Source organism: Calliphora vicina, chromosome 3 (assembly GCF_958450345.1).
Source record: "Calliphora vicina chromosome 3, idCalVici1.1, whole genome shotgun sequence".
In the NCBI taxonomy this organism is placed as follows: domain Eukaryota; kingdom Metazoa; phylum Arthropoda; class Insecta; order Diptera; family Calliphoridae; genus Calliphora; species Calliphora vicina.
Window position 1 is genome coordinate 17,486,779 of NC_088782.1, and position 16,033 is coordinate 17,502,811.

General features: G+C 29.7%; 3 protein-coding genes across 3 annotated transcripts; 2 read left to right on the plus strand and 1 right to left on the minus strand.

Annotated features, from left to right (window-relative positions):
• The first annotated feature begins 3,335 nt into the window (after window positions 1-3,335).
• Su(P) (prostaglandin E synthase Su(P)) lies at window positions 3,336-4,916 on the plus strand. The gene is made up of 3 exons (XM_065504777.1): window positions 3,336-4,151; window positions 4,211-4,617; window positions 4,672-4,916. Exons 1-3 carry the CDS (start codon window positions 3,427-3,429, stop codon window positions 4,779-4,781), a joined length of 1,242 nt encoding a protein of 413 aa, XP_065360849.1. The 5' UTR covers window positions 3,336-3,426; the 3' UTR covers window positions 4,782-4,916.
• Window positions 4,917-5,882: 966 nt separating this feature from the next.
• On the plus strand, window positions 5,883-8,358 carry LOC135954285 (cytochrome c1, heme protein, mitochondrial). The gene is made up of 6 exons (XM_065504389.1): window positions 5,883-6,056; window positions 6,453-6,500; window positions 6,726-6,874; window positions 6,936-7,068; window positions 7,134-7,427; window positions 7,495-8,358. Exons 1-6 carry the CDS (start codon window positions 5,985-5,987, stop codon window positions 7,720-7,722), a joined length of 924 nt encoding a protein of 307 aa, XP_065360461.1. The 5' UTR covers window positions 5,883-5,984; the 3' UTR covers window positions 7,723-8,358.
• Window positions 8,359-10,468: 2,110 nt separating this feature from the next.
• Uev1A (Ubiquitin-conjugating enzyme variant 1A) lies at window positions 10,469-15,331 on the minus strand. Its single transcript, XM_065503565.1, has 5 exons — window positions 15,237-15,331; window positions 14,826-15,059; window positions 13,224-13,366; window positions 11,698-11,820; window positions 10,469-11,617 (listed from the first exon to the last, which is right to left on the minus strand). Exons 2-5 carry the CDS (start codon window positions 14,848-14,850, stop codon window positions 11,477-11,479), a joined length of 432 nt encoding a protein of 143 aa, XP_065359637.1. The 5' UTR covers window positions 14,851-15,059; window positions 15,237-15,331; the 3' UTR covers window positions 10,469-11,476.
• Between the last annotated feature and the right edge of the window lie 702 nt (window positions 15,332-16,033).

The window sequence follows — 16,033 nt, forward strand, 5'->3', positions numbered from 1 at the left end:
CGTAACAAAGCCATTTTCCAACAGATTTTCAAAAAGTCTATTCTGTTTGAAGTCAAAACATACCTATATCTTTTAAACAAAAGAAACAAATTTAAAATAAATTTTAAAACAACTTACTTTATTTTTGAAAAAAGTACCAAACAAAGTGATCGGGAAAAGCTATAACAATTTCCAAACTCTATGGACTCCAATAAAACAGAATTGCTATATGAGAACCCCTGCATATTTTTGGTGTATCATAGTGTAATCGACGACCCAAAAATTACATTCGTAGTAATAAGTTAATTTAATTTCCAATTAATAAAACAAAAACATGCAGATAAGGCTGAAAAATTTTACTTGGAATGAGGAAAATTCAGTTACCTAAATCGTAATTCTGTGTCAACTGATTAGATGTAGAAAATCAGTTGACACAGAATTACGATTTAGATAACTGAATTACAACAAATAAAACAAATATTTTTATCGAGTATAACTTCTAGTGACAAAGTTTCGATAACGATTTGCGTGATTCACGTTAACTACATTTCTATGACGAAATACTCGATTTCGAATGCGGTGATTTGCCCAATGATAAAATATAAATAATTTACCGAATTTCTAAAAAATTTTCCTCGTATATCTAAAAAAAATTTATACGGAAATGCCTTTTCCCTAAACGCAAACGACATGAACTTTTTAATAATTTTGCAGGAAAAGCAAAAAACTAATTCAAATGATTTTTGTAAACAGCGACATTAAATTTTGATAATACAACAGATAATTTGTATATTTTCTTTTCTAAGTCCAAACCGGTTTTAAATTTTTGGTTAGTTCACGTGTTCACGTTAGTTTCTCTACGATTCATCTATAAATCAATAAAAAAAAAATATATTTTTTAGACAATAATTATTGTCAACATGATTTATTATTTACCTATTTATTAATAATAAATACATTGGTTCGTAAGAAGTACATGAACATCATGCCTGTTGATATAGCTTAATTAGTATTATATAAACACAAATTATTAAATAAAAAACTATTGCTTTAAAATTATGTTCAAGATACATGCATTTATACTTAGTATTGGGAATTCTATAAATTATACATAAATACGAAAAATAAATTAATACTAACTCTTAACAGCAAAAACAAAGTGAAAATTTCAAAATATTAGAAAATGTTTAACTTTGTGAGAGTATTCAAAGTCTAATTTATAATATTTAATTTAATATGGAAACAAATTTAAATCCAATCTCAAAATTTTAAACTGAAATTTCACCGCTTTGAAATAAGTATGTATGAAATTGTATGTGATTCAGTATGACCATCGATATGTTTGTTCCTTTAAAAATAATTGATTTTATTAGGAACCCTGAGTCCTTTCTTTAAATAAAATCATTTAATAACTCCCGACATTAATAAAAATCGAAATTGCAATAAATAAAATTAATGTATTTGTAAATTTTTGCTGTTAAAAGATCTTTCGAGTATTGGAATCACACTAGTGGAATGTTAAATTAGCCTTAAAGTTCTTTAACGTCTCTTCTTTTTCTCTTGTTTTCGTAATTTGTGCAAACGTCGATTATTGGGTTGAGCATCGCAACCACTGGTCTTCGAGTCCTGCCAATAAATGTATAAAATGCTTTATGTATTTAAAAAAACGTCATCGGAAAACCAGATTTAACATTACCTCTATAGCGTCGCCATCGTCTTTGTCAGAGGAACTCATAAATATTGAAGTCATTACACAGGCCAACTGAAAGAAGGCTCCAAAATACAAACTCCATCTCAATATAGTACTGAATATGTCATCATCTACATACTTATCCAAAGGATTTGGTGACATTGGCATTGTTTATATATTTATTAAATTTTCTTTGCGGCTTAGTTAAATGTTTATATGAAAAATGTATTTTGCAACAAACAGAAAATATGTGTTTGTTTACAACTGCCTCGTATTCAAGTATTCATAAGGTTGCTGATTATGCTAAAAATACAACAAACCAAAAACATCACACATTTTTGTTTTTGTAAAAAGTATCTTTGTTGTCAAAGCTTGCCCGTTATTTTTTGTATTGATGTATTTGTTTCTGTAAATTTGACAGTCCTATTACACAACAAATTTACAAAAATGGAATCAGTTGGTCTCTTAAAACTCTTTATTTAGTATACCTCGCTCGCACAATTTATGTATCTTAAAATAAGTAACATACTGATTACAATTGTAACCGCTGTCGGCAAGCCACAGCAAAATAAGGTTTTGAATTATATTTAATCGATATTTTATTTTTTATTTATTCATTTGTAATATATGTATGTAGCCATTTGGCCAATAACAAATTTATATTACAAGTATTCTTATTATCCTTGAGAACATCCTGACAACCAAGGCGTATTTAACAAGCTGACAGCAGTGGCCAGTTGAAATAATGGAGTTTGACATAAATGCGTTCTGTCGAATATGTGTATAGTTTGACATTTAGGCGTGCTATTTCTATAATCAGCTGTGCTCCCGATTAAAACTTATTAAATGAATTCGACTTGGTGGAGGCAGATCTGCCTAAGTCGAATTTTTGCTTTCTGTAAAACATGTCGACAGTGGTGTGGTTCCAATTGTAATCAGGTTATAAGAGTTTAAAAAACATGAAGCTTTTGTATATATAATAAAACTTGAATCACTCACTGTTGCCATATTTTACGATTTTTAAGTGCAAAATCTATTCTTATTCATTTAACGATTTTTATGAAAATTATAATTATAAGCGCAATAAAATTGATAATTTTCCAAATATTTCCAAAAAATCTTATGAAATTGTTATTCTTTAGTATTTTATTAACACATACTTTTATTTATTCATATTAGCAACAAACAATAAACACAATTAAATTCTGAAAATAGAAAACAAACAAAAAGTGTTTATTATTATTACAAAACAATTAGGTTTAATTTTTATAAAAATAGTCTAGCGCTTTTAATGATTCAGTGTTATTTTTGATTGTTTTTTATTACAGCGACGATACACTAAACTATCGTCTACTTCGAAATATTTTGCAATTCCCGCAAGCTTCCTTCGAGTTATAATTTGTGTACTTAAAGTCCACTATCTTTCCCTTCGGCCGTCTTTTTATAGTTTTATTATATTCAATAACCTAACCTATTGGCCATAATAGATCATAAATTTCTACTTAAATAAAAGTTTTTCTTGAATTCCCAAAAACGCATTTTCAAATGAATGAATTTCGAATCCAACATTCTGGTAACATTTGCACTCAAAATCGAACAGCTGATAAAATTAGAAAATTATGACATTTGATTTCGAAAAAAAATCACAAGAATTTTAGCAAAAAAAAACCGAAAGTGCTAGCTAATAGGTCCGAAATAGTATTTTTATTGCACACCGCAAAAATTTTGCGTTAACCAAATTTATAACCACACTAGACATGGCTTCTTATCGCAGCATCGGCAGTTGCATGCGTCGAGTGTACTTTAGAAATTCTCAACAAATTGCGGAATTATCACGTAACCTTGGTCAAAAACGTTTGCTTTCAAATGCCGCATCGCAGCCGAAACGTTCGACTGGCCCAAGTACTATCAAGTTGGCCGTGTTGGGAACAACATTAGGTGCTACCGGTGGCACTGTTTATTCGCTGTATTTAAATTGGAAAGACAAAAATTCGCATATGGAGCATGAGCGTACACCACCGGCCATTATAAATGAATTTCCGTCAAGTGTTAAAATAACCAAACGTTTTGTTAATCCCAAAGATACATCTGGACTCGATATAACACTCTTCCAGTTTCAAACCTGCCCATTTTGTTGCAAGGTTAGAGCTTTCTTGGATTTTATGGGCATCTCATACAAGGTGGTGGAGGTTGACGCCGTATTAAGACAGGATATTAAGTGGTCGGAAGTGAAAAAGGTACCTATGGTGCTGATACGTCAGCGTGATGGACGTTACGTACAAATGAGTGATTCAAGTGCAATTATTTCATTGATTGCCACCTACTTGAACGACAAAACTATGGATATTGGAGAATTGGCTCAGTATTATCCAGCAATATCATTTTTCGATGACAATCAAAAGAAGCAGAATGATATTATGAACAAATACTTCCAAATGTATCAGGATCGTACACCCAAGGGACATACTAAGGAGATGGAAGAGTAAGTAGCATTGCAAATGATAACATTCAAGTAAATATAATATATGAAACTTTTAATAGATTAGAACGTAAATGGCGTACATGGGCTGATTCCCATCTCGTACATTTAATCTCCCCAAATTGTTATCAATCTTTGGGGGAAGCTTTTGAGACATTCGAATGGTTCTCACAAGCCGGTGAATGGGATATCCACTTTCCGAAATGGGAACGTGATCTAATGGTTTATGCGGGAGCAACGGCCATGTGGGGCATTGCTAAAATCTTAAAAAAACGTCATCAACTTACGGATGATGTGCGTTCCCATATTTACGATGCTTGCAATAAGTGGACAAAAGAGGTGGAAAAACGTAATACCAAATTTTTGGGTGGTAATCAACCCAATTTGGCGGATTTGTCGGTATACGGTGTTTTAAGCAGTATGGAAGGTTGTCAAGCGTTCAAGGATTGTGTACAAAATACAAAAATTGGTAAGTTTTAAGCAAAGCCCTAAAAAAACCTTTACTAATTTCAATTAATTTCAGGTGAATGGTTTTATGGTGTCAAGCAATTGATTCAACAAAATCGCGGCAATTTAATACGTGAACGTATTGAGGGTGAAATGCCCACAATGTTAAGTGCTATTACCAACTAATTATGAATATGTCTTCAAACATAAATATTTATTTATATTTTTAATAGCTATAATTTTAAACGAAATATTTTTTAACAGAAATGTTGAACCAAATAAAACCAACTATTAATCAACTAACGTTTCTAATAATAACAAGTAAGAGAATTTTATTTATTAGGCTATGCCGAATCTTATAAAAGATTGAAAACCATTTTTGTTGAAATAAAAAAAATTTTGGTGCAAAACTAAATTTTTAGTGAAAAAAGGAACTTTATAATTTACATCACAAAAATCATAAATATCTTCTAAAAAATATTTCATCTCAAATATTTTGTTATCATGATGGGTATATATATTTTTTTGGAAAACCATCTTGAAACCATGTTGAAAATTTTTTTCTGAGAAGCCCGCCTTCGGTGAATAAAATTGTAGAATTCAGTCATATATTTAGCAAAAAAATATTAGGTCCAAAACTATTTTGGTAAAAAATTATCATGGACAAAAAAATTATTTTGTGAAAAACAAATTTGTGGAAAAAATTGGTTTAAAAAAACTTATAGAAGTTTCATGAATTATTTAACGGACAAAATTAGAATGTTCTATTTCTAGAGCTTTTATCACATTAAATGTTAATGTTAGCTGCTTTAACAGTTAATGTTGTTATACTTATAACAATATTAATAACAGTGTGTTTTAAGGGGCCGCAAATAATAAATGTAGAAATTTCATATTCACAATATACACAATTTGTACCTTTTTTACTCCTATTTGTATTACTGTGAACACTGTGGCAACGGTAAATTACGTCAAATAGTGTTACCACACTTACAACAAATAGCCAACATATGACAACTGTCAAAGTCCAACAATTTAATGCTGCCAGATTTTCATAGTTTTCAGAAATTCGTATTTGAAACGAATTTTTCGTTAGATCTTAAACAAAATGTTTATTTTAAAACTGCAGACACTATATGATTTTCATTTATTTATCAAAAGCTATAACCAATAAGTTTAATTTATTTAATTTACTTTCGAATTAATTAATTTCAAATAGGTGGCATCTCTGCGTGTTATGTATGTTTCTCTCTTCTGTCTTCTGAAATTTATCAGTTGTGTGAGTGTGTTTGTGTAATAGTGTTGGTGATTTCTTCGTAATACTTTCGTAGTTTCGAATTTTCTTTCATTCCTCCAAAAAGTTGTGTTGTACCTTCTCTGGCCAAGACGATGGCGGCTACATTAGGAAGAATTTGTGGCTCTAAATTGCTAAAATCAGTACCTGCTTTAAACCTGCAGCAGGTACGAATTTAAAACAAACAGCTTTCCACAAAAAAATGTGTTAAATCATCGATATCCAACAAGAAAATGAGACCTCAAGAGGGCCTACCCAAATAAAAAAAGAGAAAAATGTGTTCAATTTTGTGTATGAAAAAATTAATTAAATATTTATAAATTACAGCAAATCGAAGCAAAATGCTTTAGATTAAATTAAACCACACAAATTATTGAATAAAGTGTCAGTGCAATTGATTATAATTTTGATTTTATAAGCAGAAAAAAATTTTCCTAACTTTAACATTATGTAACCCACCATTGAGGTTTTGTTTTTTCTTGGCTGTCATCTGAGAACTAGAAAATTAAAAAAAAATTTACATTTTACAAATATTAAAGAAATGTTTTAATCTATTTATTTAGGCTAACAATTTGTCCACTGCCAAAACCTGGACTAATGGTCAAAAGAAGGTGAGTAGTCTTTTCCCAACCTTCACACATATACACGAACGTAGTATAATTGTGTGCACTAACATAATAATTAAACGTCAACTCCGGCGATCTATTTAACACACATAACCTCAATCATATTTTTGTATTAAAGGTTATTTAAGTGTAAATAATTTAAGCTTTTTTAATTAAAAATTGTTATATTTTATGAAATTTTAATAATTTTTATTGAAATATCAATTTTAGCTCGTTGCCACTATTGGCGCCTTAACCGGCGGTGTAGGAGCTTTGATCTACGCTATGGAGCAATCCGTCGATGCCTCAGGCACTGAAGTTCACCCACCATCCATGCCCTGGAGCCATAATGGTTTGATTGCTGCTTTGGATCACGCCAGGTTGGTAAAATTTCTTGTTTTAATTGTTAATTTATCATAATGTTATGTTTGTTTCTTTTAGTGTCCGTCGTGGCTATGAAGTGTACAAACAGGTATGCTCTGCCTGCCACTCCATGCAATACATTGCCTATCGTAATTTGGTTGGTGTAACTCACACTGAAGCTGAAGCCAAGGCCGAAGCTGAGGGTATTATGGTTAGTAAACTGTAATTTTTTAATTTTAATATAATCTAATACTAAAGTTGTTTTCTATTTATTAGGTTCGTGATGGTCCAGATGATACTGGTAACTATTATGATCGTCCTGGTAAGTTGTCGGATTACTTCCCTTCACCCTACCCCAACGAAGAGGCTGCCCGTGCTGCCAACAATGGTGCCTATCCTCCAGATTTGAGTTACATTGTCTCAGCCCGTAAAGGAGGTGAAGATTATATCTTCTCTCTTCTCACTGGCTACTTCGAAGCCCCAGCTGGTGTACCACTGCGTGAAGGTCAATACTTTAACCCCTACTTCGCAGGTGGTGCTATTGGTATGGCTCAAGTCTTGTACAATGAGGTAATTATTATTGTGTTTTCATAAAAACTTTATATGTAATTCTAATTAACATATTTTTTTCTTTTAGGTTATTGAATATCAAGATGGTACCCCAGCCACTCAAAGTCAATTGGCCAAGGATGTAGCCACCTTCCTTAAATGGACCTCAGAGCCCGAACATGATGTGCGCAAGGGTATGATTATCAAGGTTCTCGGCATTATGACTTTCTTGACTGTCGTCTCCTACTACATTAAGAGACATAAGTGGTCCGCTTTGAAATCACGAAAGATCTTCTATGTACCCAAGAAGGATTAAGCTAAATTACGTATATTAACAACAAAAACGCCACACATTTCTATTTACAAACTAAAGAGTATGCAATTAGGTTCTCTTAAAAACAGGAACTAAATAATGTCACCATCATCTATCGATAATGAATGGAAACTAAATAAATAATAATGTTATTAGAAAAATGTTAAATCTAAAAGCTAAACCAAGAAAGTCAAACAAAATAAATAAATTACTATTAAACGTAATTTAAAACAAACCAACAAATAAAAAAAATACTTTAAAAGTAATTTTATTCAATCGTTTTTGTAAGAAATTTGTTTTTGTTTCATATTTATTTAAATATCCCTCTGCCGCCGTAATTTTTGCTAAACTTCTTTCTAACTATACTGCTTTGTTTTTAAAAATAAGATTTAAGTTGAATTTTCCATAAAAAAGAAAACCAAAAACTTTAAAAAAAAAAATCAACAAATTTTGCAACCAATGTTATTTTAAATCTTTTTAGTATTAGTTCAGTTTAAGTTTACACACATATAAATTGTATAATTGAGATGAGATGTTGTAGTCGACAACCACTTCGTAAAACTAATTTAAATGGTTCGTTGTGATTTCAAAGATCTAAACAAATAATAAATGGTTATTAACTTATAAATATTTTAACAATTTGCTGGCTTATTTCCAAAGTTTAATTTATTAGACTAAACAAATGTATGCCCATTTGTTTAATTTTTCACTTCATAAGAGGAGAGTGCTTTCCAAACTTGTTCAATTGTCCGATTCATTCATTATTTTCCCAAGTTATTCCGCAAATTATTTTAAACTTTATTATTGCCGGAAAGTTCGTATTAGATTCATGACTAGAATACTTACCAGTTATATTTTTGGCTTGTCTGCTTTAAAATTCTAAATCTAATGGGTCTATTATGGATGGCAACCGAACTTCAGTTGCGTTGCCGGAGGGCAACTACAAATTTCTGGTTGCCAATTTTGCAATCTAACTTTTACTTTTTTAGGTTTGGGAACCAGTAAGATTAAATGTTGTGTAAACTAATTATTCTTTGAATTGTTATTTATTATTCAGGAGTATATCTTTGTAATATAAGTTTATTGGCTTTAAGAGGCTTTTTATATTACTGTTTGAAATAAATAAATAAAAGATAGCTGTCAGTTGCCGTAATATGTACCATTTAGGCAACTGACAACGCAACTCAATAATCGACCCATAAGAGTGATATACTCGACTGCACTGAATACCTTCCACTTTAACAGTGAAACCAAATATTTCCGTTTCAGAAAGTATTTTTTGAAAAATGGTGTTTGTTTTGGTAAAAAAATCATTGAAAAATGGGGGTTAGTTTTTGTAACTATATTCCTTTTTGTAAAAACTATATTCCGTAATTGCAGTTTTCAAAAACATGACCTTTTACCAAATATATATATGTATGTCGTTACCTTAATATAGAAACGCCATAACTCGGTTTTTCCTAAAATTTTGATTTTTGCATACTTCGATAGATAATCCCGGAATACACTACACCATTAATAAAATAAAATATCACAACATTAATTTGGTAAATTAAATTCATGACTGGGTAAAAACAAAATGATTTTGCATCAGAAAACTAAATTATGCATTGGTTGCAAAAATTTGCGACCACTACCAACAATTTTCATTAAAAAAGTTTTGCGTAAAGCAATAAATGATTATTATGATTATATCGAACGCTAATCTTTTAATTTTCAGCAGTGATGCTATATTACTGCGTTTAAGAACGCAGCCTGCCTATCAGTCCTGTCACAAAATTCCATTCCGATCGAAAGTGGAATTAATTCCGTTTTTTGCTTCTTCAGAAATAGAAAAACGAAAATTTCTTTCGGAATGAAACCACTTTCAAGTTTCAAAGTGGAATTGACATTTCGTTGTAATTATTTGTTTTTATAAAATTTTTAATCTGTTTCTGTAGCAAAAACTTCACTTTTGCTTTAATATAAAAAACGCTGTTAAAAATAAAATCAGAAATACAGGAGGGTTATTATGTAATTCGATTCGAAACACTTTCGAAATACAATGTATAAAGCATACAAATTCGAACGAATTTCTTTTCGAAAGTATAATAACCCCCCAGAATTATTTAATATTTTTGAAATTAATAATTTACACGGAATCTGAAGAACCTAAAACGAAATCGATCGGAATTGTACCTACGGAATTAAAACCATTCCAAACAAAATGTGTGACAGGTCTGTATATATCAGCCATTTGTGGGCCGATTTCCCCGAATTTAAATAACAACCGAACCCGAAGACAAATACCCGCACTCGTAATAAATTTCAAATGTTTAGTCGCCTTTCACATTATACAATTAGTTGCATAAGTCTGGGGTCGCAAACTAATAGCTCACTTACCACTCATAAAAAGTTTTAAAAAGAGAAATAGGTCTGTTATGACGAAATATATAGGTTATCAAAGATAATCACCGTTATCGCGTAGTTAGTAGTTCCTGATAGTCTGTATAGTTAAGCCCCAACTTCCTTTAGAAGTTGTATGAAAAAATCATTCTTAATCTTAACAGCGTCATTTTCAAATATATCTCATCATTTGTATTTGTTAGTATGTAGTTTAAAAGCTTTATATTTTATTTAAAATACATATTTTTCTTTTACTGTTCAATTAAGACTTCTTTAGATAGAAGTGATGCGAAATTAGTTATAGTATCTTTGGAGTTTTTTTTGTTTGTGTTTATATTTTAACTTTATTCATTAGATGTTAAAGTTTAGAGTTTTTTTTAAGTTCTTTTATTTATATTACTATTTCCTTTTTTATTTAATTTAAGATAATTATTTTAATTAATTAATAATTACACGTACTTCTCAAGCTAAATACGCTACAAAAGAAAATAGATGGGGATTGATTTTTGTTTTTATGTTTGTTGTTGTTGTTATAGTGTGTGTGTGTGAGTGAGTGTGAGAGTGAATGTTGTAATAAATATTTTGTTGCTGTTGTTAAAATTGTTGTAAATTAACAACAGAAAAGACGGCTCAATATGACAACGCACTAATATGTAAACAATAGAATATAGATTAATAATTTTAAAATATTTATTAAATAATAAAAATGTTGATGACTTTTTCGTTTCTTATTTATTTTAGCGACGACGTCGACCATCCATCCTCCTCATTTTAGTTTTAGAATGAAAATGATAAGTTTATTTTTTTCTCATTTCACCAATACTCCTGTTTGACTAAAAGACTTCAATAAAAGAGAGCCAACATTCAAGATCTATTTAATTGTTTTTTTTTCTTCTTTTTCGCTTATAGTGCATTTTTTTGTAAGGAGTAGTAAGTAGTAAATCTAAAGTAGCAGCATTAGGTAGAGATTGATTTGTTAGATGATGTTTGCATGTTTGAATACAAATTAAACCAAAAAAGAACATACATATTATATAAATAACATCATCATCATTTTACCAGCAACATGTTAAAAACGAAATAAAAAAAAATCATAATATATTTGTTTAAAAGTTAATTTAGCAGCAACATTATTTAATAATTTTAAAGCTGTTAAATATTTCTTGGTTTTGTTGTTTGCAATAATGATGTTCTTGTTTGCTGTTGTTGTTGTTGCTTCGTTTATATCATTAAGCAATTCTTATTTATTTGAAATAAAAATGGTTGCTGTTTGATAGTGCAGTTTTTTTGTTGTTCTTTTTTATTGTTGTTGCAGTTGTTTTTATTATTGTTGTTGTTGACGTCATTGTAAATGCTTTGCGGTTGTGATCAACTAAAAACAGCTGCCTTCTGGGGGTTGCGCCAATTTAAGATTTTCCTTACAAGTCATAATTCGACGTATCTCCTGTAACAAGGACTTAATAGTATATTCACGATTCCATCGTGACAACATGGGTACTAGTCTTGAATCAACCTAAAACATAGCAACAGAAAAAACATCATCTTATTTATTACCCATTTATGTCTATGATTTTATGACTAGCAACAACTTACCACACCATTTTGATTAATACAATTAATATTAATTTTTGTTAAAAACTTTATCGTAGGAGGTTCGTCAGGATAACGTTCACCGCAATCAATCTTTAACGAGTACATTCTATTTTCAAAGGGTGTCTGTAAAATAAATAAAAAAAACAAAAAATAATGTATAGTAATTAAAAGAAAAGGATACTTATTCAAAATATTTTCAAAATTCGTCGAATTTTAGCATAGTATGTAAATTAAGGGTAAAAAGTCAAAATTAGATATATATGTATCTAATTTTGACATTTTACCCTTAACCATGAGTAGGACCCAGAATTGTAAATGTATTTTTGTTAAAATTGAATGCTTAAAAACTCTAAAATGTATTGTATTTTAATAGAAAACATAGTAAATTTGAATTTAATGTTTTTGAAAGCTAAAATTACGGAATTAAGTTTTCCAAATAGTTTCCATTATATTGTCATGGAACGTATATACGATCTACATAAAAGTGAGATACGTTTATATTATGTTTTCGGATATGGTCCATAAATTGCAAAGTTATAAACGGAACATACTTCAGAATATGTCGATTAGATTTATCTGTTCGTCTTTGATTATTTCTCAAGACAGACATTACGGACAGTATTTCTGAATGTTAGTCTTTTCTGGATTTTGTTGAAGCTTTCAAACGTTAATTTTTATATACAAATTTTGAGTAAAATACGTATACATGAAATATTAACGTGTCTCATAAACATTTGTTCAAAAAACTAACTGTGCGATCAAAATTATAAACACAACACCTTCATTTTATATAACAAACTAATTTTGGGGGCTTATAGAAAATTGAATCCAAGATACAAACGAACGGATATTGTTAAATCGACTGCCCTACCTATGAAAACGATTTTTTTTTTAAGTCCGATAGATCTAACGAAAGGGTCAACTGTCAAACGAAATGTCTCATTGCGCTCACTTTTTGACTTTAATGATCAGTATACTCTGACAAATAATCATGAATAGATTGATGCTTGAACAACGCTTCCAAATTAATAAAATTTACTTTGAAAATCAGTAATCGATCTATTCGCGCAACTTATAGACAAAATTGTGTTTAGCGATGAGGCTCATTATTGGCTTAACGGGATTGTTAATAAACAAAATTACTGAATATGGAGTGAGAACGATCCACAACATACTCCATTACATCCAGAAAAGTGCACTGTTTGGTGCGGTATCATCGCATCATGGCATCATCGCACCTTATTTCTTCAAAAATGAAGCCTGAGTGTCCAGAATGCTCTCCAAGATCACCAGCGGTTTCCATATGACCGAAATAATTTTCAAATGTTAATGCTATGTATTGATCTTTCGAATTAAAAACATTTTTTTATTAAAATTTACTTTTTTGTGTTATTTTTCACAATTTAAATCGGGTTTTAAATGGAAATAGGTCTATTTATACAGTAGATATAAAGAATTTCAAATGAATATTGTAGATACATATGATACACTTTCAACATGGTGAAGTCTTTAAATAAACTACTTACACGAGGAGGGCCAATGATCATTCCGATCCAATATGTAAGAGTCATGTCATCATCATTTTCGAGGCCCCATGATATAGTACCATCGCCCACACCTTTCTGACCTTGATCTAATTCTTCCAACAAACGGAAATTTCTTGGAACCACTGAAATATAACAACAAAAAATTATACAAATGCAAGTTATTACACGAGGAAAATAAATTCAATAACAGCAACAAAAACAATAATGACGCCAGCAATTAAATCATCATCGCTGTTCAAAAATTATGGATTAATTATAAAAAAAAAAATTAAATACTGTAATTATTTTCTATATATGTATGTATACCTATGAATGTAATAAAATAAAAGTAGATGTAAAAATCAGCATTTTTAAATATTTACAATTAGCTGTTGTTGTGATTGGTATGAATTTTGGAATGCAAAAATTTTAAAGAATATTATATACCAATTTTCGTGTGTTATTTTCGTTATCAAATAAACTTCAAACGATAGCTCATGTGAAATATACATTTGTATTTATGTATATGTATATAATATGCATTGTGTGTTTTTATTTCATGGTGGTATTTTCATTTTTGCTAATCTAATTAAATAACATTTTGTATTTAAAATAGTTTATTTAAATGTTTGTATTAGGAATTTCAAAAGTTAAAGAATGGAATTATGTCAGAGTATTAAAAAACAGCCAAACAAGGGAAATTAAATAAATGTACGATTAGTTTATAAACTAAAAATATTTTTATCACCTTAGTGTCAAAAAAAAAATATGTACAATTATGGTCTAAAGATGGTTTGTGGTATAATTGAATATATGGTAAAATAAAATTGTCCAAAACGTTTTACTTTGAGTAGCTTATGTTAATTTGAATGGAATTATTATACCGATACATAAAAGAAAGTACGATTGATGCTCTTTGATTCAAATAATAGGCATGGATATTACAAAAATTACCACACAGTTTATCTCCCCCCAAAAATAATGATGTAGGGTACAAAGATATAGTACAAAAAACGTATATTGATTAACACCAAAATAGTATTAGAATGTTTAATTATCAGTTATTGAAGCCACACTGCAGCAAGTATGAAAATTGTTAAATATTAGCAGGACGCCAATAAGGTAATAGGAAAATGACTAGTCATAGTTTTATTCTGTTTTGCCAAGACTCAGGCGCATATGCAGTTTTAAGCATGATGACAAGAAAATAAAAAATTAAAAAAAAAAATATTCATGGAGTGCACGAATATTTTACATTCTATTTTCTGCAAACCATAAATATAAAATTTTGTTTTTAAGCACTGTGTATGGAAAATTGTATTTTTAATTCTATTTCCTTTTAACATTTTCCATTCTTTATCCTCCTTATACATATACCAATTATACTGCAGTGACTATCACACTTTCACGTTTTTTTTTTCATCTGCGAAAAAACACACAATCCATTTTTTCTGTACAAATTATTCACCTATAGATTTGATTCCATCTCTCGATTTCGATTGAAAACAAAATCCATTAGCTGGTCTATCATTTTATGTTTTAATATGGTATTTTTCTTAAGTAAATTATATATTTTTTTAAAAAAATTAAATAAATTCTTACCAACACCGGTGGATTGATTCGCCATTTTTCACTCTTCACAGCAATCTACACACATTCACAAGATAACTTCAATTTTGTTCTCACTTATTATTCGTGTTAAATATATCGATCTCTCTTATGCACGTTAATTTTACTTATAGGGCGTTTTTTGTTGCTACTTCTTTTGTTTCTTTCACGTCGTATTATTTTTTCCGGTCTTCTTCTTTCTTTGCCGTTTTTAGCTGTTCGATTTTTCTATGAAATAAGAAATTAATTTGTATGATTAACACTTCAATATTAATATATTATTGATAAATATTTATTAGGAAAATAAATATATATTTTATTGGAATTATTAATTTGCAAGTATTTAAATTTATAGTAGCTACAAATTTTAAATGCTTTTACTACAAAAAATCTTAAGTTTTTTACCAATTCGAAAATTCGCGAATTAAGTTGTCTGTCATTGCTTTTGACAAAACAACAAATAAAATTTCGAACAATAATGGTAATCAGTGATGGTAACGTATTATTTATCAAAATCCTCTAAATGTGTGTTAAAATCGCTGGAAATAGCTAAGTTTTATATTATTAGTGGAATCTGGTAACTTAAACCGGTGCAGAACGGATTGAGCTATTCATACCGTTATTTCACGGCTTTTTAATCTGCTTGAAAGTCGGTTGTTAAGTGTCCAATGTAAAATTGCCATAAGTGCTTGAAGATTACTGAGTATTATATTAATATTACAGTTATCAGTAAATGAAAGGGGATGGAAAATTGGAAAAACCAATATGGTTTTTTCGTAATGAGAAATGGGGGTCTTCGAACCAATGAGTCCCAGTAGTTGAAGAATTAGTAAATGTATCCCTTATAGATAGTAATTGTCACTTGGCTGACTCCAATTTATATATTTTGAGTAATTTGATACGTATGTGCTCTTTGTAGTGCAGACAGAAGTAAATTGGTTACTTAATACACCCCACGAAACCTATTGTCACTTTATTTTCTCTAAGTAATCGAGAGTGTAGTCCTTTAAACGTTTATTGGACTGTTTGTGATTGGACTGATTGTGACATGTCTTTTGAAATGAGTTATTTATAGAATCACCAGTTCTATTAATCACATATTTCAGTATCATTGGTGTTATTTTAAATATTGGAAATCACTGTTAAGATTAGAACGTTTAGAACATTTCACCTATAAAAATCAATACAGTGTAGCGCAAATC